Source organism: Manacus candei, unplaced genomic scaffold (genome assembly GCF_025592945.1).
Source record: "Manacus candei isolate 608988 ecotype Guabito, Panama unplaced genomic scaffold, ASM2559294v1 h1tg000103l, whole genome shotgun sequence".
In the NCBI taxonomy this organism is placed as follows: Eukaryota; Metazoa; Chordata; class Aves; order Passeriformes; family Pipridae; genus Manacus; species Manacus candei.
In genome coordinates, this window is record NW_026138151.1 from 544,323 (window position 1) to 566,691 (window position 22,369).

General features: G+C 39.7%; 1 protein-coding gene across 3 annotated transcripts in view; it reads right to left on the minus strand.

Moving 5' to 3' along the window:
* Positions 1-22,369, minus strand: part of RIMBP2 (RIMS binding protein 2) — a 130,204-nt gene that overhangs the window by 52,961 nt on the left and 54,874 nt on the right. For all 3 annotated transcript variants that reach the window (XM_051769129.1, XM_051769128.1, XM_051769130.1), the window contains one exon: positions 4,044-4,133. In XM_051769129.1, coding sequence (XP_051625089.1) covers positions 4,044-4,133 — 90 coding nt within the window. The remainder of the gene's footprint in view (positions 1-4,043; positions 4,134-22,369) is intronic.

Sequence of the window (22,369 nt, forward strand, 5' to 3'; positions counted from 1 at the left end):
AAGCAATCTCTGCCATGGATATCTGCTGGACATTTTCTAAAGCCATGTTTTGGAAGCTGATTCAGCCTTTTTATTTGCCTTCTGGCACTCTCCAGTTTGTTAACTTGCAAATTTTGCCACGGACCAAACAATCTAAATGGTTGCAGCCAGCCCTCGTATTCAGCTTTGCAGCAGGGCTCTTTGGAGTGCAGTGGACTAGAAAAAAAGAGAGGAAAATGGAACAAATCATGTTTTCCACAAGAACTGATGCAATTATTGTCAACCTCAGGATTTTTTTTTTTTCCTGTGCACAGATTTTTCTTTTCCTCTCCCCTTGCTTCTTTCTAACTAAGGAAACTATTAAACAATGGATTTTCAGGATCTTATTAACTTCCTGCATCCTTTTTATTGTATTCCTTTGCTCAGATCAGTGTGTATTGTTGAAGAATAATGGAGTGAAAAAAAGAAACAATGAGGTATCAGTATTAATGATGCAATTTTTTTACTGCCTGTGATTCTCGGTTAATTTACTGAGGATTAAATGAAGTGCAATATTTTGAACAAGTTTCAAGAAAAGGTTGTTTTCCTCAGGCTTTAGTTTTCCCTGTCTCCAAAACAATTCATACAACTGACCACCTTTGAAAAGAATTTTTTAAAACTTATTAGTCATCATATTGTGAATAATTTTGGGGAGCTGGTGAGCAGGGTACCTTTCTGCTCTGTGCTTTTCCCTGCTGGCAGGGAAGGGGCCATCAGAACAAACAGTACTTATCAGGCTGCTGATGGAATTTGGGAAAGAGATGGATTAGAGACAGGAAGAACTGCAGATATTTTACACATCCCAGGATCTTTCATTTAGGATCCCAAAGTGCCTACCTGGATTATTTAATGTTTAGGAACACACAAATGGTTCTGATACCTTCTTTCTCTTTTGGCAGCTCAGCTTTTGAACAACGTTCTGTGTCTGTTTTAATTTTGTGGATTGGAAAGAACAAAGAATCAAATCTACCAAACACCTTCTGATAATTACTCTTGTTACTCCCAGAAACTCTGATATCTTTTCATGTTCCTACAGGACAGTCTTGCCACGACTTTCTCATCTGAAGACCGTGTGTCATGTAGAATGCTGTGATATGTACATTTATATAACCCATAAGGCATCACAAAACTTGACAAGACTATAATTTTTTCCTTTTTTTTTTTTAGACAACATTTGTTCTTGAATGTGAATTTAATGCTCTCTCCATGCAGGCTGTTTAAGAACATATGGGATATACATGAACTTGAATTACTCACAGAGCGTATCAAAACATCAATGTTCCCAGTGGCAAAAACAGTTGACCTAAATAGAGTGCCATCAGAAACAGCTCCAATTTCATGACAGAAACAGGGAACATTTTGATCTGTGATGTTTCTCTGTTCAATGCATCAACCAATTTAATTTGCATCCCGGCTCTTCACACTTACTAAATGTGCCCTCGTTGGAGTCAGTCATGAAGGCCAGGACATTGCTAAAGTGCCTTCCACTTCCTGAACACTCAAACAGACACTGGTTATTGAAAACCCGCAGTTTATTTTGTTGGTGGAAAGCTCCCTCAGCCTTCTAACCCACCATGTGCCTTTATTCTGGGCATTAGAGACCTGCCAGTTTCTCAACCCCCTGGCACCGTTCAGAACACATTCCTGAGAAATGAACACGAGAAGGGGATGATTTCAGGTATGGTGGAAATAAATTCTGAATGTATGATGCCTATTCTATTTTTACATCAAAACACTAACCCATCTATGTTCTGATGAACAGGAGAACAAGTCAGAGCCCAGTGCCACAGCACTCCTAAGGACACAAAACCTTTTCAGAAGGCCTTCCCCATGGAGTGGAGGAATACCACAGTGGAATACCATTTTGTTTCACTCAGCAGAGTACCAAAACCAAACCACGTAAATTAGGTACAATTTTAGCTTTATTTGGTGGGTTTATAGGTAGCCAGCCTAATACTTACTCCTTTCTACAGTCAAATTTCAGCAAGCACATTGTGCAAAAATGAGCAGTAGCTTTATCTGTGCTGCATAACAGAATGTATAAACACTCCTCCAGCCCCATTTGCTTGGATAAAGTTGGCCTGTTTTTCAGGCCAGCTCTCAAGGGTGAAAAAGAATAAATTAATTTAGGCAGGTTTTCCCCTTCAGGGCTAAGCCCTAACTCTGTTAGAATTCTGCTCCAACCTCCACATCCAGAGCTGTATAGTTTCACACATTCTGAGTGGTAAAATGTAATCTAAACTGCACAGTCTATCCTCAACCTCATTGTTTGTGGTAAAAATACCCCCAGAAAAGCTGTTATGCAAGAAGGCAAACAAAAGGTTTGTTAATGCTCAGGGTACACTACAAAGATTACATATTGTAAAAATTGTTAAAAGTGAGATTGTCCTCTTAAAACAAGTTTTTGGTTGCATTGAGGTGATATCAGGTTAGCAGTACAGGCATCCAGAATTGTTGCACTGTGCCTTTCACAGTGTTTAACACGTGAAGAAACCAACACCCATAGTATGATAAATCCTGACATGATAAAAGATAATTTTATTACTTAGTGGCTAATGTGTCAAAGGCTGACATTTTACCTTTATATTTTAAATGGTTTTCATTTGATTTTTTCCATGTACCTCAAGCTTTTCGCTATAGTTAAAGACTACAGTGAAAATGCATAATAAAGTATTATCAACTATGTAGTTCTGCACTTGCTGATAATAAGAGGACTAACATTTTGAGTGTCATCAAGGCACTGAGCCTTCATTGCATTAATGCTGTGTGTTATTCTGTCTCAGTTAGGTTATAAAATTGCCCAAATGAGACTTTATCTTCTGTGCCTCGTGAAGTAAAGAGCAAAGGTAATGTGTAAACAACAATAAAGAGAAGAGAAACACATCAGGAGAGGGGGAAATTGTAGACAGATGGATGAATAAAATTAAGTGATGCTATGATACACATGGCTTCCTCCTACCATAAAGTGTTATAACTCTGCCTTTTTATATAAAACCAATTCAAATTCGTCAGCAACAGGAAACGTCAGGTCGTGTTCCAGACCAGGCGCTACACGTAAAACGTGGCCTAAATGCACATTTTAAATGGGCTAAATGCACAGCCATCCCTAAATTTGGGTGGTTTGCATGGCCTCAGGGACCTCATCAGCCCTCCTCTGGCTTGGAAATCCAGCAGTGGGCTGCTCAGAAACCAAAGAGTGCAGCGACCACCGGTTTGCCAGCTCCGAGGATGGGCTGTCATCAGAGCCCCTGTGAGTAACAGCTCTGGTGATATGAATGAGGTTGCCCAGCAACTCACTTAAGCCCTGTAGAAATCCCAGATTGGAGTTTTATTTTTAGCTAAATGTGGCCCTGTAAAGTGGCTGGTTCCTGGTGTTTCTTCCCCTGAATGTGTGTGTGGGGAGCTGAGGCACGTCGGCCTCCCCTCCCTCCCGTGCTGAATTGGCCACAAATATAACCACACTGCAGTCAGGAAGAGGTTTTTTAGTCCACAATAGGCACAAATATTAAAATAGTTTTTCTATCAGGACCTGGAGTAGCTGAGGCTGTGCCATGTCCATGCCACAGAGGAAATGCTGCCAAGCAGAGTTTTGGGGCGTTTGCTGCTGGACAAGAGCTTTTCAATGTTTTACTGAGAAATTATAAACTGCAAATTTAGAATTCAGAAGGGTAGGTGTAAAAAAAACAGCTAACAGATAGAAATTTTTTAGGAAAAGCAGAGAATTTTTCACCAAGTATCACTGGAATCCCTGGAAAAGTCTTTTATCAAAGCCTAATCCCAATTTACAATACTAAGAAAACATGACTCAGAGGAACGATGTACCTCTCTAAAACCTATCAGTGTCTTGAATGTTCACTTGAAAATCGCATTTGTTCGTAAAGTAATTTTCTTGTAATATATTTTTAATCAATTTTTTTTCACGTTGTTGTGCAGAAGCAAGGAAATCAGGAAAAAAATGATCTGTATCCTCTGCAGCCTGATTTCTGTGACAAATGACTGTCTGAGCCCTGTGCTCGTGGGGTTACCTGGTCATATTGCAGTGCTTTGTGGGACACACTTGCATACTGAAGGCTCAGGCGATTCTTTTCTTGCACAGCATCTTTCAGTTTATTTTCCTAAAACAGAAGCAAAGAGTGTTACAGACCATTTGTCTCCATTACAGTACATCCTATTAAGTGCTTAAGGAAGCAGTGTTTTTGCATTATTTGGTATTAACAAACTATTAGGAGCAATGTGAGGCACAGAGCCAAAGGCACTGAAGGTGCAGAAGCAGCAGATTAACTTGCAATTCCAGTCAGCTCTACCATAAACCCACATGTTTTTAGGAGATGATCTGATTAAAGATGTGCAAGCAAAGAGAGATGACCTGGCTTCACAGGCCTGGTGCCTACCAAAATAACAACAACAAAAAAAAATCTCCCTGTGGATGTAACAGAGACCTCAGACCTGGCTGCCTCACCTCACTCACAGCTGGGAAGGGAAAGAGCCTTGACCCCCAGAAAGAAAGAAATGCAGCCAAATTTCAGAGCTCAGAAGGCATTTTGAGGGCAAAATCCGACAACTGGAATGTATCCTCGTGTACACATTATTATATTCACATATTTCACTTTACTTTTAATACATATCTATGTATAATACGTGTATATACAGATCCTAATAAAAATGCTTAGAATTAGGGTGGAGCATCTCTGTACTACAGTGACAGGCAAACCACAAATGCAGATGGAAGTCAAAAAGTAAGTCACTTATGCTTAAAGAACAAGGTATTAACTACAGCCTCAGGAATGTACTTTTATGTATTTAGACAGCAAATAAGCAGGAAAAGAGGAACAGTAAATAAAACTCAAACATAAAGTTAAAAGGCCAAACTAGAAGGGTGGAAATGCTTACCAGGTCACACAAAGCAAAACAGATGCAGCTCAGAAAAAACCAGCAGCATCCTCTGATATTTGTGACTATTTCATTGCTGCACAAGTTCACAAAGGTGGTTGTCAGAGATTCAATCTTAATTCAATTCCTTATGAAAGTAGCAATGAGTCATGGGCAATCTGTAATCTTTCCATTCTACAGTGGGCATTATATAGTGTCTTCTGAAAATATTGGTTATATTTCCCAAAAAATTACATTAAAGTGGGCTAAAGTTGTCCCTTTTTTGAGTGATTTGAAATGATGTATGATTTTGCATCACTCTAATCCACACTGTCAGCAGATTTCTCTACTAATTCTGCTGAGGTCTTAAGAAAAACTGTTCAAGCAATGCTTTATCACAGTTTGTCTTTAAAATCCTCAATATGAAAAAAAATTAAATTGCCAACTAATGTAAGCACTAAAAATAGGCATTTCAAGATTCTGCTATTAAATGTTTTTCCTGCTACCTGAAACCAAAAACTTGCTATTTTAAGCATATCTTTCTTAAACCAATTTCAAAACTCTCTGCATGCAAGATACACATTTGGAACAGAAAATAGCCTTTTCAAAGAAACAAAAGTTGTTAAACTGTTTGTCTGAATTGTTTCCTAAGCATCAGAACTAGTGAAGCTTACAGAGTTCTGCCTAATGGCTACTTGACTAATATCTGAGCAGGTGTGACACTCAAATCTGACTGAAGTTGAGCACTGGGTTCAAAATTTATGGAGTCAGCTAAACAGGGAGTTATGATCATGTGAATAATTTTTTTTTTCTATAGGAAAATGACATCACACATCAGGTTTATAAAACACACCGAAAAGATCATCCTGAGTAACAGCAATTTTAACACATCACTTAATTCCACAGAAGTTGCTGCAGGTCTGCCCACACCTGGAATGCCAGTCTTATCCTTAATTTGAGCGCAAAATTAGTGCAGCTCAAGTAATGCCATGGCACAGCAGCCCCGTGGTTCAGCACCAGAACATCTCAGCAGCTGTGGGAAGCTGTTCTCTTGACTAAATGGTGCTGCTGCACTAAAGCAAGATGACAAACTGCAGAACATTCAACCTCCTGATGCAGATACACCTCTCATCTCGCACAGGAGGAGCTCAGCAATTATCATTTCTCGAGACTGCTTTGTTCAGGGTGCAATTAAAAGTGGCCATCAGGCTCTGTGAGATGCCAGACACTCCTGAGGGCCACAATCAGGAGAATTCCTCAGCTCACGCCTCGGGTTTTCAAAGGTGGGAATCAAATCAGTAAATATTTTTATAATATCAACAAACTGCACAGAACAGTTCCTTGGATATGCAAATAAATCATTGTGTCCTGTGGATGGCTAAAAGTCACTTGGATGTCTTGTGTGTCTGTTCTGCACTTCACAAGGTGAAAATAAGCTACACCACCTGCTCTGAAACCCTTAAAACTGCAGGCTTTTGTCAAGCCACATTTGAATTTGACTTTAATGGATCAATTTGCAATTGCTGCAAATCAATCCTGCTCAGCTGACTTTAATGGGGGACAAGCAGTAATGAGGTACCAGGTTTTAATAATGTTATTAGAAGGAATTTCAGCCAAAATGGAGGGGTGAGGAGGTGAAAGGAGAGGAGGAGTAATTGATGGCAACCTAGGCCAGCATTTTTCACACCCTACTTAAATTCTCCAGCATGGAAAACAGTTCATGAGAGATAACACAGCAACTGGGCTGGCTGTTAGTCTCACCTGAAGAAAATACATTTTATCGTGTTATTTGCCAGAATGAATACAACTAGGGCAGTAACTATCCCAGTTTCATTGGTCCCTAGTTATAAGCCTATTTCTTTTCACTTATATCTCTGTTCATCACAGTGGCAATTTCTCTCAGCATTCTTTTAGATTTACCAGGATAAAGCCCACCCATATTCCCCATTCCAACTAAATCCATAGAGATGAAGAATCACCTGAAACAGGAGCAAGAATTACTGGAGCACTTCAAACCTAAGAAATACAAGACAGGAAGCCAGCAATTAAAACCTGGGTGCAAGATTTCCACCTGCAGTCCTTGCAACAAGGATTTGTAATAAGCATTTGTATTTATCATCAGTGTGTTTGGAAGTGACCAGTATATCTAAAAATATTTAGATTGCTTGCTCTCAGAAAAAAAAACCCTCAAAACATTAAGGAACAAAGAATAAATGACTCAGATTTTGGAACAATAACAGGTGGCAAAAGCCAGAAACTGAGCCAAAGTCTCGCAGATTTTAGCCAAGTTCCTTCACTGGGCCATGTCTTCTGGAAACCATCCAGGTCACAATTATTGGCAGCTCAGAAATTCCAAAAATATTAGTTTCAATTAGCTGACTCGAGTCATCTCTGAGCAGCAGTGAAGCCCTGCAGCTGGGACTGTGAGAGGGCAGTCCTGGGATGTGCAGCTGTGGCAGTTCAGCTCCTGCACAGAGGAGGTACCAGCAACATGTCCTGGGAAGAACCCGGGGGGTGGGGAACTGGAGCAGCACTGGAGCTGCTGCCTGAGGGGTTTCTGTGCCCTGCACACGAACAGCACTTCAGCAAACACTTGTGTTCTCTCTCTAAACTCCTCATCACCAGTCTCCCCGGGGTTGAATGTTTCCAGGTGCTGTACACCCTTTTCACACACATTTTTATTACGCATACTTTTATTATACATCTCCTCCCTCACCACCTCCTCTTCCTTCTTCCTGTGAAACACCACCTGATTTCTGCAGAGGATAGTGAGGTATCATTGCAGTTCGTGATTTTCTGTCTGATCCACTGACTTCAGTGATTTGGTCCCTTAACAATAACTACCTCAATATTGTCCAGATTAGTTAAATATAAGACTTCAATAAAAAAAGACCAAAGTTAATCCCAGCTACCCCAGAACTAAACTCCACTCAACCAGCAATTCATATATTAAAGAAAGAGAATCGAAGTCTTGTAGAGGAGTATCCTGGGATAGAGTTTTCTTCTTGGTAGGTGGTACAGTGCTGTGTTGTGGATTAAGATGGAGAATAATGTTGATGACACACTGATGTTTTAGTCATTGATAAGTAGTGCTTAATTAAATCAAGGACTTTTCAGTTCCTCATGCTCTGCCAGCGAGGAGGTGCACAAGAAGCTGGGAGGGAGCATGGCCAGGACAGCTGACCCAAAATGTCACAAACAGCGTATAAACTCAGGGGAGTTGGCCAGGTTGGATCCCAAAGGAGTTTTGAAACTTCAAACACATTTTAAGGGATACAGAAGCCTATTGAAAATCCCATCTTCCTGCACACGAAGGCTACACTTCCTCAAGATTAAATAAATAAGAGTATTTTTCCTTCTCTCCCTTTTGCTTGGCAGCAAGCACTGAATGCATTAACAACAGGGCAACACTTCTCACTCGAGCTCTTCCAACTGCCAATTCCAAACAGAACCTCCAAGTCAGCAGGGAGAAGAGGTCAGCAAATACAAGGGGCAGCCCTCACCCCCACAGACGTGCTGCCAATAGCCTGGGAAGGTGCTGCTTCCTCCAGCATGCCCAGGAATGCCAGGGATCCTCTGCTGCAGACTTCCCCACTCTAACAACTCCATCAGATTCCAAAGGGAACATGTAAAGAGGCAGCACTCAAATGTTGCCTGGACCTGAGAGGAAATTTTGTGGGATTTCACAGTTGGTTTCGGAACTTGCCATGATGGAGATTGTCAAACTTCCTGACAATAAACCAGCATCAGTCCAAACAGCAAACCTGTGGAAAGCATTACCATGCACTCTTCCCTCATCCTTTCTATTTTTTATACAAATAGCTTTTGACTTCCTAATGCAAATTTAATGAGAGTTTTGTCCTTTTTTCTCCCTGCTGCCCTCTCTCCCCAGTTCTTCATTTATTCACTGCGTGTAACAATTCTGACAATATAATTGTGCCTAAGAAGCAACATTTCACTGGAGTCAAATGAGGTCTACCATTTAACCTGTGTAAATCAATCCACTGCAGCTGTTAATAAAGACAAGTAGAGTGGAGATTAAGACTCATCCAGCCAGTTAGTCCAAGACACAGTATAAAGGCAAATGCTGACCAAATATTAGCAGACTACAGTGCAAGTGGAAAGGAAACAGCATTTCATCCTTCCAAAAAGGCTTCTTGCCAGTCTCCAGAGGCTTGACATTGGGTTTCAATGACAGTCTGTCACCCCCTTTTTCCATGATGTTGCTACACAATGCTCATTAAAAAAAAAAAAAAAAAAAAAGGAAAATCGAGGGCTTGAAGCAATTTAACAACTAGCCTTGAATACATCCCAAAATCTTACAAAGAAATGGATGTGGAAAATTAACTATAAGACAATAAGCAGTAGAAGATGCATGTAGAACACTCTCCCCCAGAGAAAAAATGAAGGTATTGTCACAGATTAGCATCAACAAGCTACAGAACAAACCAACCCCAAACTTTTTCTAATGTACAGAGGCAGAAGTTGCACAGAGCTCAGACTGCTCCTGCTTAAGCTTTTCAGACAAATACAAGAAGCATAAAGGGTACTTACATATATTACATATGTGGTGCCATCAATCACGCTGCATTCATGTCAGGACCACAAGCAGCATAATTTGCAAAAGGAATCTGAAATGTCTTGAGCATGTCAGACAAAACTCCACACAGCAAGGATGCTTCCCGCTGGATGTAAGGAATGCTTCAGGCATTCTCAGCTCAGACAGGCATTTTGATTTAAGAAAACAACACTAAGGCTGATCTTTTCAGAATCTGCAAAGTAAACTGAGTCAGAAAATTGACAGCCCTCCCAAATGTGTATCAACACCAGCAGCCCTGCAGTGGGCTTAAAAAAATGCAAACAACCTGGTTTTTAAGGGGTGCCCAAAGCACTGCATGGACTTAAAGGCTCACACACCAGTACATATTTCATAGAACATGAGACTATTAATAAAGAGACAGCCATGAAAAATTAAACAGGAGACGTTAAAAATAAATTGTGTTACCTTATATATAAGTTGCATCTTTTTAAGTGGAGAAATGAAGGTAAAAATGTGTGTTCCTAACAGAGCAAAAGTAAAAAATTCTCCTATGGATATGAGGACTGACTGAAAAAATTCAGGGGAGGAGGATGAGTTTGGTAGATTTAATACAATCTGACACCACTGTCTGGGTAACAAGGTTCTATATTGCCTGGAGAAAGGCATCTGTTGCCCTGTGTGCTAGTTTGCTCATCCATCAATTATTTTTGTTTTAAAAAAAATGTTATACACTATTCATTTATTTGCAGCTCTTTTTCTCTGAGATTTATTTCTACCAGTAACCTGGAATGACTGCACTGGAACACTCTGATTATACCCCCCTGTGATAGTTCTCTGTTTTGATGGCACATGAATAGAATTAATCCAAGAGCAAAGTGAAAACCTGTAGTCTACAGGTACTTAAAAAGAAAAAAAATGAAGAATCTTCTGATCTTTTCTCGTGCATTTTTTTTGCCCCATCAATGATTCACTTTGAAGGTCGGGTTCATCACCACCAATTCACTTTTTCTCTTCTTCTAAGAGTTACATTTTAAAAGGCAAAGCTGACTCATCCTCAGTGGTACACAGCACAACTACTGCAGGACCTCCCCATGGCCAAGCCAACAGAGCTGGGCTGAGGCACTGCCTGTGCAACAAAGTGCCAGTAAAACCTGATTTTATCTTTGCAATTAGTGTGTGGATAATGCAAGGGAAACACAGGCTGCCCTGCATAATTCCAACCACTACACAATATAGTCCTGGGCAAAGTGGAACCTGAAGCAGACAGAGGAAAATGACTTCCCAAGAGAGATGCTGCTGTTTTGTTACTGTTGGTTAAGGTTCTGACACCACTTCTGTCATACCTGACAGCTCTGCATGTGTAGCAGTGAGATAAAAGAGGGATCAAAGTAAGCTCTGAAAGATGCTGAATGTCCCTCCCTGGCCCATGAAAGGGACAGTTCTACCCACTACTGCCTGCCACAGTTACCAGCCTTGACAATTAGAAAGTTGCACTTTTAATAAATTAACACTTTATAAGTCAGTGGAAAAATATTAAATGCGATGGAAAATAAACAAACCAGATACTCTCATTTTTTAAAGTGTTTTACTATTTCTATTTGATTTTTTCTCTCTATTGCCATGATGAAGTACACGTTAGCAAGCAGTACAGGAAAGTAGTTGGACATTTTCTGATGCTAACATTTCAAAACTGAGGAATTCCTACAGAGAATACTAACAGGCATGCATATGTGTTTTCCACTACCACTTTAAAGATAAAGGAAGAACTACTCCAAAACGCTTGCATTTTAAATAAAAGCACTTCACAATTGGATTTCCTTCATTTTAAAAATAGGAACTTTTCCACGCAAATTATACTTTGTTCTAACAAAGGAAAACAAATGCAGCTTTACCCCTCTAATCAGTAGGCTGAATTTAGCATAAGAAACACTACATAAAAATAGCACTTCTTAAAAAGCACTGCTAAGTAAGGAACACAGGAACTGTAGCAGTTTATTGGACTTGGAAATCACCAGTGTCTTGGCACTATAGCAACCAGGACCAGATGTTATGGAGGAAGCACAAACAATTAATCCATGCTATCATTTTTCACTTCAATAAAACCCTGAAGACAGCGAGTGTTGCACCACCAAGTCACTTCATTCACACTCTTCTTGTCTGTTCCTCTGTTCCTCTAGACATTATCTCCATCACAGGACAGATGGAACATCAGAACTTCTGGAAGATTTCCCTGGTTTAGAATTGAAGATTTTCCCTGTTTTAGTCTCTGATTTGCTGCTGCTCAGACCATGCCCATCACTCAAAGCTGTTTGCCACAATCTCCATCTTATTTTCTTCACCTGTGGCACACAATGTAAGCATGACAGGACCCCCTCAACTCTTTTAATAGCAAAAGTGGAAAGGGATAACTTTAGATCTAAGTGCAGTGGTTTTAGGATGGCATCCATACCTGAGAATAAGTAACACAGCAGACATTCTACCTGCAGCTCTTTATAATGAATGACCAGGTAATGCAAGTTCTCCTGAAGACATTCCTTTTGGACTTCATGCCTACCACTGCTGAAGGAGGTAACCATGAAGAGAATAAAAAGGCAGATATTACCCATTATAACATTATCAAATATTTATTATTATGCTCATCTATTATGATGCCTTGCTTCTGCCTTGAGGTATGTGGAATTCATCAGCTAAGCCCTAAATTCAAAAGCAGAACCCAAATGTCTTTGCACACTCCCAGCTCACAACACAGGCAGTAACTGGCAGTGGTGCCATCGCTTTTGTTCTTGTTAACTCCTGCAGAAAGTATCAAACACCATCCCAAAGAGCCAAGACAGCAATTGTGTAACTTATATTTTCAGTATCATCTTTTAAAACCTTCTCAGAATTTGCAATAAAAGGTTATTATTGGACAGCTGCTTAATTCCCTAGCGAAAAAAGTCATATATAATCTTGTTGTGGAAAAGTAGGATTCAAATGTAGAGCTGATAACTGAAGAATCAATTCAAGGTAATTTTAGGCCTATTGACTTCAGAGAAAACTGAGGGGTAAGGGAGAGGTCAAGCCTCATCAATAATGAGTTATTTATGTAGGTTAACAACACTTTCACTCTAGGCTGTTCCAACAACTCAAATGATGCAATATTGAGAATGCTTTCATCAGTGACCATATAGAAGTTATTTTGATAGGCATGAGTTTTAATACAAGCTTGACACCAAAGTAATTCTGTCCTGGACAATGCCCTGCTCCTAATTTAGCCACTCAGAGCATCTCTGCAACGTGCTTTTGATCTGTTCAGGTTACCCTCCTGAAGATACCCCTTGCCTCAAGTCAGCCAAACTACTGCTTAGTATTTCTTTTAAAAACAAGCCCATTTGTGTTCCACCTTTCAAACAACATTAAGGTGCTTGGAACATAAACAAAGCCAAAGATACCATAGAAACAGATTTCTGCAGCATTTAATAGTGAATTAATCTTAAATGTAATATTACAGCAGTGTTCCCCCTCAGTCAGAATTAGAAAGTTAATCAATTTGATTTGTGGGCTGAAGCAAAATCAATATTTCTTCAGGGGCTTTTCTTTCAATTCTTTTTACACTCACTTCTAAACACATTAAAGTAACCTGTGTTATCTGAAAGACAGAGGGTCTAATTCTCATTTACCATAGCACAGTTCTAGTTCCTTCAGGGACAACTTATATCCAAGGGAAAGAAAAATTATCCACTGCTAAGGGAGAAAGGAATGAACAATGTCCCTGCTCTTGCATAAAGGCACAAAGGAAACACAGTGTGGCTTAAACATTAACCTCATCTGAAAGCTGGTATCAAGCTGGCACTGTCTGAAGGGGATATTCTCTACTGACCCCTGAAAAAGTATTTTCTTTTTATCTTACCATCATATTAATATGTTTTGTTTCACAGCTCCAATTGGTAGCAAATTGTTCTTTTGCCTTGAGACCAGTGGATGTGCCAAAGATCTAACTTAGCTTCGCAGGTCAACCCAAATATCACCAAATATTTAAAAATACTTAAAAACCACAGCCTGGTTTTGGTGGTTCCTGCACATGCATGAATTTCCACTCACTTCACGAGGATCTCCTTGCCCACATTTTCCACTCACTCCGATTACACCAGTGGCAGAACAAACAAAAATCATCAGCTAAAACAGACCAACAAAGTTGTGATCACCTCTGGAGCTCCCAAGGGATGAGGCTGCAACAGAAGCACCAAATCAATTATCTGCTAAAAGCATTAAGGTTTCCATCTGCTGATCAACTGAACACAAGATTGATGAACAGCAGTGGGAACTGGGAGATCTCTCTGCAGAGCACCTTATAGGAGCCTCTAAACACCATATACATTCTGCTAACACACCACTTGCAGACACTTTTCTGGAGGAACAGTTAATGGGGAGATCCTGTCAGCTTTGATTAAATTATCAAGTTCATCGTGCTGCTTCTTACAATAGAAATTTATTGTTCTTACTGAAATAGAGCAAGCCAGTTCTTTATCTATTTTACTGATAACTAAAATGCAATTAGTTAGGCCAGCTTTTGTAAATATTTCTCAAAAATCTTTCCTTTTTGTCATGCACAAAGAGCAGAGAACAGCAAACAAGATCAACTGTTGTCATGGTAACATCATGCCCCAGCAGGTGAAAGATTCAGTCCTGTGGCACTAAAAAAGGATGCAATGTACTGAACCTAAGCACAACAGCAACTACAGCTCAAAAAGCTCAGTGTTTTTTCGTAGACTGGCATATTTTTAAGCAACAAATTTAGAGATGCAAGCGTTAAAAAAACCCCCGTGTGTCTGGTGACACCAGTAATGATTCAACTGTCTCAGAGTAATTTTATTAGGCAGAAATTTACATTGATGCTTTGCATAATTTTGGAAATCTCTACGAGAAGTTAAAGCACTTTTTCAAAAACATTGTGACTCGAAAATAGAAGATAAATTTTCATTTCAAGACCGACACGAGAAAAATGTGCTGAATAATTTTAAGGGTAAGGTGCCAGAAGCATCATTCAAAAACAGCTCTTCATGCTCCAAAAATTCTGTTTTCAGAACAGATAATATTACAGCCTTCAAGTAAGAACGTACAATCAATTTTTCATCTTCTTTTAAGCTGAGATGGTTTATAGAAACACTAAAAAAAATTTATGGCTTAAGTAAAATATTATGGGCCACTGCTTTCCCTGCATGATTTTTTAATAAAAGCTGTACAGAACTGTATGTTGGTCCTTCTGTGGTCCAACCAAAACTTCCTTAACTAAAAGTATCTATAAATAAGAGCCCATCTCAAAACACTTCATTGCCATTTAAAAGGGGGGTTGCTGATTTTGGATTCTGGTTGCAGACATCCCTGAAAAGCTGGGACAGTCGCCAGCAAAATACCCTCTGGAAATGTGGTCTTAGAAAATGTGACTGGCCCTGAACAACAACATGAAAGCAGAGTCAGAGAAAGACACTTAGACCAAAATCCTCCTGTTATCACACTTCACACACACACACAAGTCTTTCAGAACCACCACAACCTCTTATTTTGCTGTCACAGACCTACTCTGCACCTCTGTAGCCTGTAAGGACAATATTCCAGGCATTTCTGAGGAGAGCAGAACACAGATAAAAAACTTGGTGTTAAAGTATCGTAAGAAACAACACAAAATTTAAACAATACATTTGCTATGTTACTTATTTTTTATCTTCTCTTTCATAAATCTCAATAATGCTGCCAGGTAGATATTTATGTACTATTCTGCTTAGTACAAAAAAAAAACCAAAAGAAAAGTAAATTAAGGCCCCACTTCGGGGAAGGAACTAACTGCTTAAGATCAGTGGAATAGTGAAGCAATTTATCCAAACCCTTTAGTATTTTCCTCTTCATTAAACTCTGACACAAATCCAAACAGAGTCCTGACTGCTTTCAACAGGGTAGAAAATCATCAGCCAGACATCTGCATTAAAGTCACAACCAGACTTATTTCTTTACTATTCCCGAGCCTTAGCAAACACGTTATTTGGCAACACAAATTAATCTTAAATTCGCTTCAACATGACTAATTAGGTGCATATTACCCTCGGTCTCAAAGCATTAATTGTTTCCTTAGTTGGAGTCACACGTGGCAGCCACGAGCTGCGTCTCAGCCCCTCTTACTCCCGCATCAGTCCCGCGTCCATCGTCCCTCCTCAGTGACACGGGCAGCCAGAGCCAGCCAGAGCTTCCCTCTGCTCCAGCTGTGCCACATCACACCCCTAAATTCAGATTAATCCTCCTCGGTGGCTGGGGCTGACCTTTTGGCCGCTGCCTGGGAAGGGAGCAGCGCTCCCGGGGGCTGGTCCAGGGGAGGCTCCAGCGCCCGGCACCTGCAGCCCCCACGCTGGCCGAGGCAAAGGGATGGATTTGGCAGGGGATGATTAATGTTATTTACACAGGGGAGGCTGGTTGGACACGCTCAGCTTCCTGCTGCCTCCAGCACCTGAGGCAGGGAAGCTTTTTGCGATCTGTGGCATCGGTAAATATTTGCGTTTTGGTTTATTCTCCCCAAGCCGATAATGAACTGCTGGAGGCTGGGCTGAAAGATTCCCTGGGCTCTCCCCCATCACCTGTACCCAGCCTGCTGTTACTGCATCCCTGAGCTCCACCAGCACACTCTGGCTATTTGTGGGCATTTAAATAACTGAAGTTTAGCCACAGTTGTCTCCGAACTTGTCACAGAGTTCACGTTTTTGCTACTTGCTCATTTATTAAATGAGATTAAATGGAAAATTTATTAAATGAGATTAAATGGGAAATTTATTAAATGGAAAATAGGCAGAGAGTCTGCAAAACGATTTTGCCTTCTATCACTCAAAAACAACCTGAGCACTGGGAAATTCAATTTCTTTCTGCCCATAAATATAAGCGTGTGTCGCACATATCCTGGATACAGCTCTCAAAATCTTTCTCTCGCTCTCACATTGTATAAAATGCACATTATTTTATGTCCTCCTTAAAAACATACACAGTCTTTGTCGCTATTTTAACATTTCCTAATATTTCATCAGAGTTTTATGGTTAAAATCTAAACAAACTGAGAACAACTCATAAGTCTGAAGGCCATTAGGGCAACCAAGCAGAGAGAGTCTAATCAGAGCACAGAATCCATCTTCTATATAAAATACCAGTTGATTAGCAAATGATTTTACTTAAGGAGAGAAATGGAAAGGGGAGGAATAATGATGCAAAACATTCCTGATTTGTGAGCTGACTGAAAAATAAATCTTGATTCAAGTGATGTATAAAGGGGAAATAAAAACCAAAACCAACCAATAACTTTGGACAGTGAAAATAATATTTCAAGTTCTAAGCAAGTACAAGGCCAGTCTGAAAAACAGATTAATGAAATCATTACTCTGTTTAATAAGAGATGAGATTTGGTACAAATATTTAGGATTGCAATCAATTCCAGGAATTGTAAGACAAACGCATTGTATTGTTTATTTCACCAGTTTTCTTCTTTTTCCATTCACAGATATACATGTATTATACCCCATCCCAAAACCTGAAAGAGGAGGAATTAAATTTAAATTCTGACAGGATGTAGATCCAATTTAATTTCACTTGAACTTATTTTCATCTCAGAGTGTCTCGTCCTCACATGCTGTGCATTATCAGTGAGGAAAACAGTGAACTAATTTACCTATATGTATTAAAGATAAAATTTGTTTGCTGCATTTCTTAAAACCACCTAAATTATGTTTTCTCATGAATGATCAACTGAAAAAGAAAAGATTATATTTGATTAAAATAAGCCTCATGTGTCATCTTTCTATAGCAACCTCCTGAACCATGCACAGACAACATCAGCATAATTTCTGAGCTCCCCCAACTCATCAATTAAAACCAAACCTAGAGTGGAAAATCTATTCATGAAGGAAGAAATGGATCTCTCACCAGGTAATTATAATTCTCTATGCAAAACAAGACCTTGGAGAACACTGAAAAGCTACAGAAAAATTTTAAGCACTTTAGACACTTGAGACCAGATACTGTCAACTGTATTTCTACCTGTCTATTATGAATTTCATTAACATATATTTTTTATTCATATTGAAGTAATTTTCAATTATTGCTTATTTCTCTCCTGATGTATTTATTTGTACAAGGAATTCTGGGAGATCTTCTGTCCTCAAGCAAACTAATTAGTTCTAATAAAGCCAGAAGATATTAGTTTGAGTTAAAAATTAACACAAAACAAATTTAAGTGATGCTTCTGAATTGCGGTGGGCTGAAGGTTAATCAAAGGGGAGGATCAATTTATCTCCCATTACAAATAAAGATTTTGAAATTAGGCAGCATTTCTAAGCACACAAAGAACAGAAAACGCCAGGGAGAACATATGTGTGAGGAAAAACAAAAGCAGACCCTAAAATAGCAGGGAATATTCCAAAGAACACAGCTGAGCTTCCCTGCTGAACTTATTAACTAAAAAATATCAATAATATCAGCTGAAGGTCAGCTCTGCCCCCGTGTCTCTGAATGGGGTCTCATCTGTCACTTCAACAGAGCAGCCAGGTCCCCTCTGCACCCTTCCAACAGAGTGTGAGAGCAGCTCTGGGTGCACTGGGAATGTTGGAGAGCAGGGATGTCAAACAAAATGATGCCAAGTTTTGCCTCTCTCCAGATCCAGATGAAATCTCCTCGGACCGACACTGGGTTTAAATGAAGCTGAGCATCACTGGATCTCTCTGGCACAGCTATCTCAGCAAAGTGAAGAATGGAACTGGAAATTAAAGATAGCCTCAGATGGCTGCACGTTTATGGAGTTTTCTGAGATGTAAATTTCGTATCGTTGGTTCTTTTTTTTTTCCCAGCTGTCTGCTGAAAAATGACACCTGCCTGCAAAAAAAAAGTGATTGCCAGGCATCACTGAGGTACCAGAGATCAGATGCCTTGACAGATCCCCTGTTCCAGTGACAAAATGTCTGTCATTCCAGTAGGCTAAATAGCACATAAAAGATTAATATTTCTCCTAAATATTCCAAATGCCGAATATTTAGTTCCAGAAGTGCTATTTAAAGCCTTTCCATTGCCTGTAGCAGTAAGCTAACTTCTATTTTCACAAAAACATTCTGACAGGATGAGAACCATTTCTTAGCACCTCGGAGCAAATGATATCTCTGGTTGGGAGGAGGCTCCTCTTGGTGAACTGTCATTTCTGCATTAATGTGCATTTAGAAATGGACGAACCATGACTGTGGAAAATCTGCTGTAAATATGTGAAAACCACGGGCTTATGGTCATAATCTATTGAAGGAAAAGCAGTGGCTAAACATGCTGCTTTTGATTAAATGTTTTGCATCTCATCATATATATTCGGTTTTGATTTCACACTCCAACCCTTCACAGGTAAACTACTGATTTCAGCTCCACTCTCTTGAACAGAGGCTCTCACAAACATGTTATTTATTTCCCTCAAGGCATGGGCCTTGAGAATTTCTGAACTTAAATTCCCATACATGCAAGCAAACCAGAAGGGAGTTTCCTCTGTTTGGTTGACATCTATGTAAGAAAAATTAGTAACATTCTTGGTTGCTAAAAAGAAAAGTTCTTCCACAATACTGATGTGATTTTTTTATCTATACACAACAGAAAGAACCCAGGACAGAAGGCAGTTTCAGCACACAAACCCCACATCTGCACTACTTTACTCTTCTGTATAATCTACACTTATTTCAGACCCCAATCCAAGCACAGTTTGTCCCCCCACAGCACAGCTCAGCTGTGGTAACAGAAAGATTCATTTACCACCTGAACACATCACTTTGTTATGTTCTGCTTACCAATCCCTTCTCTCAAAAAAAGGGAGTCATGGAGAGAAAGGAGCATGTACATTGCACATGTCTGCCAAACTATATCCACACACACAAGTGCTCCACTCAGAAAACCAAAAATCAGACACCTGTAATTCCAGAGATTTATAGATTAGACTGAAGGATTGCTGCTGGGCCAATCAAAAAGAAAAGCAGACAAAGAATTGTTATGTGTGTTGCATTTTGGCTGCTAAAACATAGCCCAGACAGCTGATGAGCTCTGAAATCACCTGTCCTTCTTTTCCAAAGGAAAACACAGTTTTGCTGTTTCTTTAGAAGTCTGGTACTCTGACAGCCAGCCTACCTTTCACCTCATTAAAGGGGAATTTGGGACATCCTGGCCAACTCCTTCCCTCCTCTATTGCTGGTGTGGGGTGAAGTCTATTGGGGATAAAATCTGCTTTAGGGCTGCAAACTCAATATTCATAATAAATGACTGTTTTCCTGCTCGCAAAGACTAGTGCCATTAAGGTGAGTGTAAAAATCCTGTGTAAGCATTTCGTGAGTCAGTCATGCAATTCATTTTTGCAGACACTAGAAATAGATAAATTGCCTTTTTGTGAAGTTTCTCCTGACTTTCCTTAAATGAATTAAAGAAGACAAGAAGAACATGACTAGAGATGGTAGATCTCTCAGAATTATACCAAACCAAGGTTTTTATCAGTTTGAAGCTCTGCTCTTGAATATATGATCACAAGACAGTGAACCTCAGCCAAATAAACCTATGGGTCTTTAAAAGACCCAACACATCCAGTGGTAAAGTATCTGTGTTCAAAGGATCCCCTCATGGCAGAAGGAGAGAAACAGCAAGGGGTAAACAAAGGGGAAAAAAGGAGATGTTGTGTATCCTAGCAGGTTAAAACACACTGTGTAATTCGCAATTAAAGCAATTTTGTGGAAAACCAACAACAATTATGTTGTAAAATACGTCACAGGCAAAGTGCAAACACCTGTCCCTACCTGCAAGATGAAGCACATACATTGTCTCCCTCCCTCAATGAGAGACTCTGTGACACCTTCTAGAGTGCAGGACGTGAATACCCTTAATTTATCATTTACCCCAGCAGCAAAAACAGTGTTTTGATTTTCTCCTAAATCTGCATATCCCCTCATTAGCAACCCTCTCCCTCCATTAGTGGTTTACTGTTGTTCTATTTGGTGAGCTTCCAGCAAATTAACACTAAATTGAATTCCATAGAAAAAGTTGTTAACAGGCTTTTTCCCCACCACCCCCCCGGGCCTGATTTAATCGCATTTTCTTCTTCAATTTACGCTACATTTAATGGTGGAAATTATTTTTAAGATTGATTTCTGATGATGATACTTATCACAGCTCAGAGGATTATTCTTCCTCTCTATCTCAGGGTAATTCTCAAAGAAAATATTTGATCTGGAACATCTTGTGAAGGGCAAAAGTGATATTTACATAAAAGATGATTTCTTTACCCTTCTACTCCCCCTTTACAGCACTACACCCAGCCTGTGGCAGAAGGCACTAAGTCCCCATATATTTCCTCCTTTCACAAATAAAACTAGCAAATGGTGGAGAACAGACAGAAGAACTAGAAATAAATCAGTATTATTCATTTGAATTAGATGTAGGAGAAATTCTTCTCATTATGGCCAAGCAACCTACTTATGGCCAAGCCTTCACGTAAAGACATTCCTCTACAGTTTTAAAGTGCTCTGAAATTGTTTTAAGAAAAGAGAATTGTTATTTATCGTTGGTATGTCATTAATATAACCATCCGTTTTTTAAAAAAAAATTCTCCCTGTAAAATTATTGCTTTTTAAACCCCTATGCTTCAAATTGTTTGAAGTATGATAAGAGATTATCTGCTTAATCCATTTCTTTCACTTGGGCATTTCAGATTTCACACAGCTACGCCAAGTTTAGTTCTGCTTAACAGTCCTGGGAAGCTCTTCACCAAGCAGAAAATGAGTCAGGAGAAAAAAAAATATACAGCCTTAAGGTGGTTTAAAAACAGACAAAGTGTAGTGGAATGGAAGTACAAGGGAGAAATTTGGAGTTACATCTCTTCCTGACACTGTAACCAGCCAGAGAATCCGTGTTACCTTTCTCCTTTTATTTTCTGCTGAGGAGGCAGCAGCTGAAGGGAGCTTGTTAACTCCATTTCTTCAGACTTAGGATTCTGTTTCAATCCTTGGACACTGCCACTTGAGGAGGAGCCTCACCAAATGCAAACTCCTGCGGCCCTCCAGCACTCAGATGATGCTTTATTTACCCAGAGGAAATGAAACTCTCACTGCCAGCGTGTTTTGTATTCAGTTTTCATGCCTCATTCAGAGGATCAGAATCTGGGCCTTTCCTTTACTGTTCTCAGCACAATTCCAACATGATTCAGTCTTGGTGCTGCCAAGGCTGTATCACCTTAAATGGGCTTCAGCTACATAATTAACCAAATGAGTTAACATCAGTTTAGTCTTTCTTTGAGAATTACTGGATTTGAGTTAATGCCTTCTCCTTGACTCACACTCTTAACTTGACCATTGCTGGCTGAACCACATGTAGAAAATTAAAGAGCATCTCTCCCTGAGGGTCCCAAATTGGCCACAGTGAATTGATATCCCTCTGCAGAGCGAGGATGGGAAACTCAATGTTATGGCAATCTACATCTCTGCCACTGGGAAGCTGAAAATCCCTGTCCTGTTCCCTGGACAGGTTGGAAAGCAGAATCCAAATTCTGAACCCTTTTCCTCTACCAGACTGTCAAACAGCATTATTTCTTCTTATGTGCAAAGTGTGTGTTGAAAGTTGCTCAAATGCCAAAACGTGTCTAATCCTGCTGTAACGTGGCAGAGAATAATTTCTAAATTTAGGAAGTAATTGCTTAGCTGTCCAGTGAAATGTACACTAAAAAAGTAATCTCCTCTAGGCAAGTCCTCATTTTAAACACCAACTCAGACTCCTGTGAACACGAGCACTAAACCTTTGGGAAAAAACGAGGCTGTGCAATTCCATTGTTGCAGTTTAGTGTTTCCATCGGTGCTTGCTCTGTTTCACAACACAATCAAAATAACAACAGTCGGTGCTTAGATGTCATCCAATACATACAAACGTGCTTGGCAA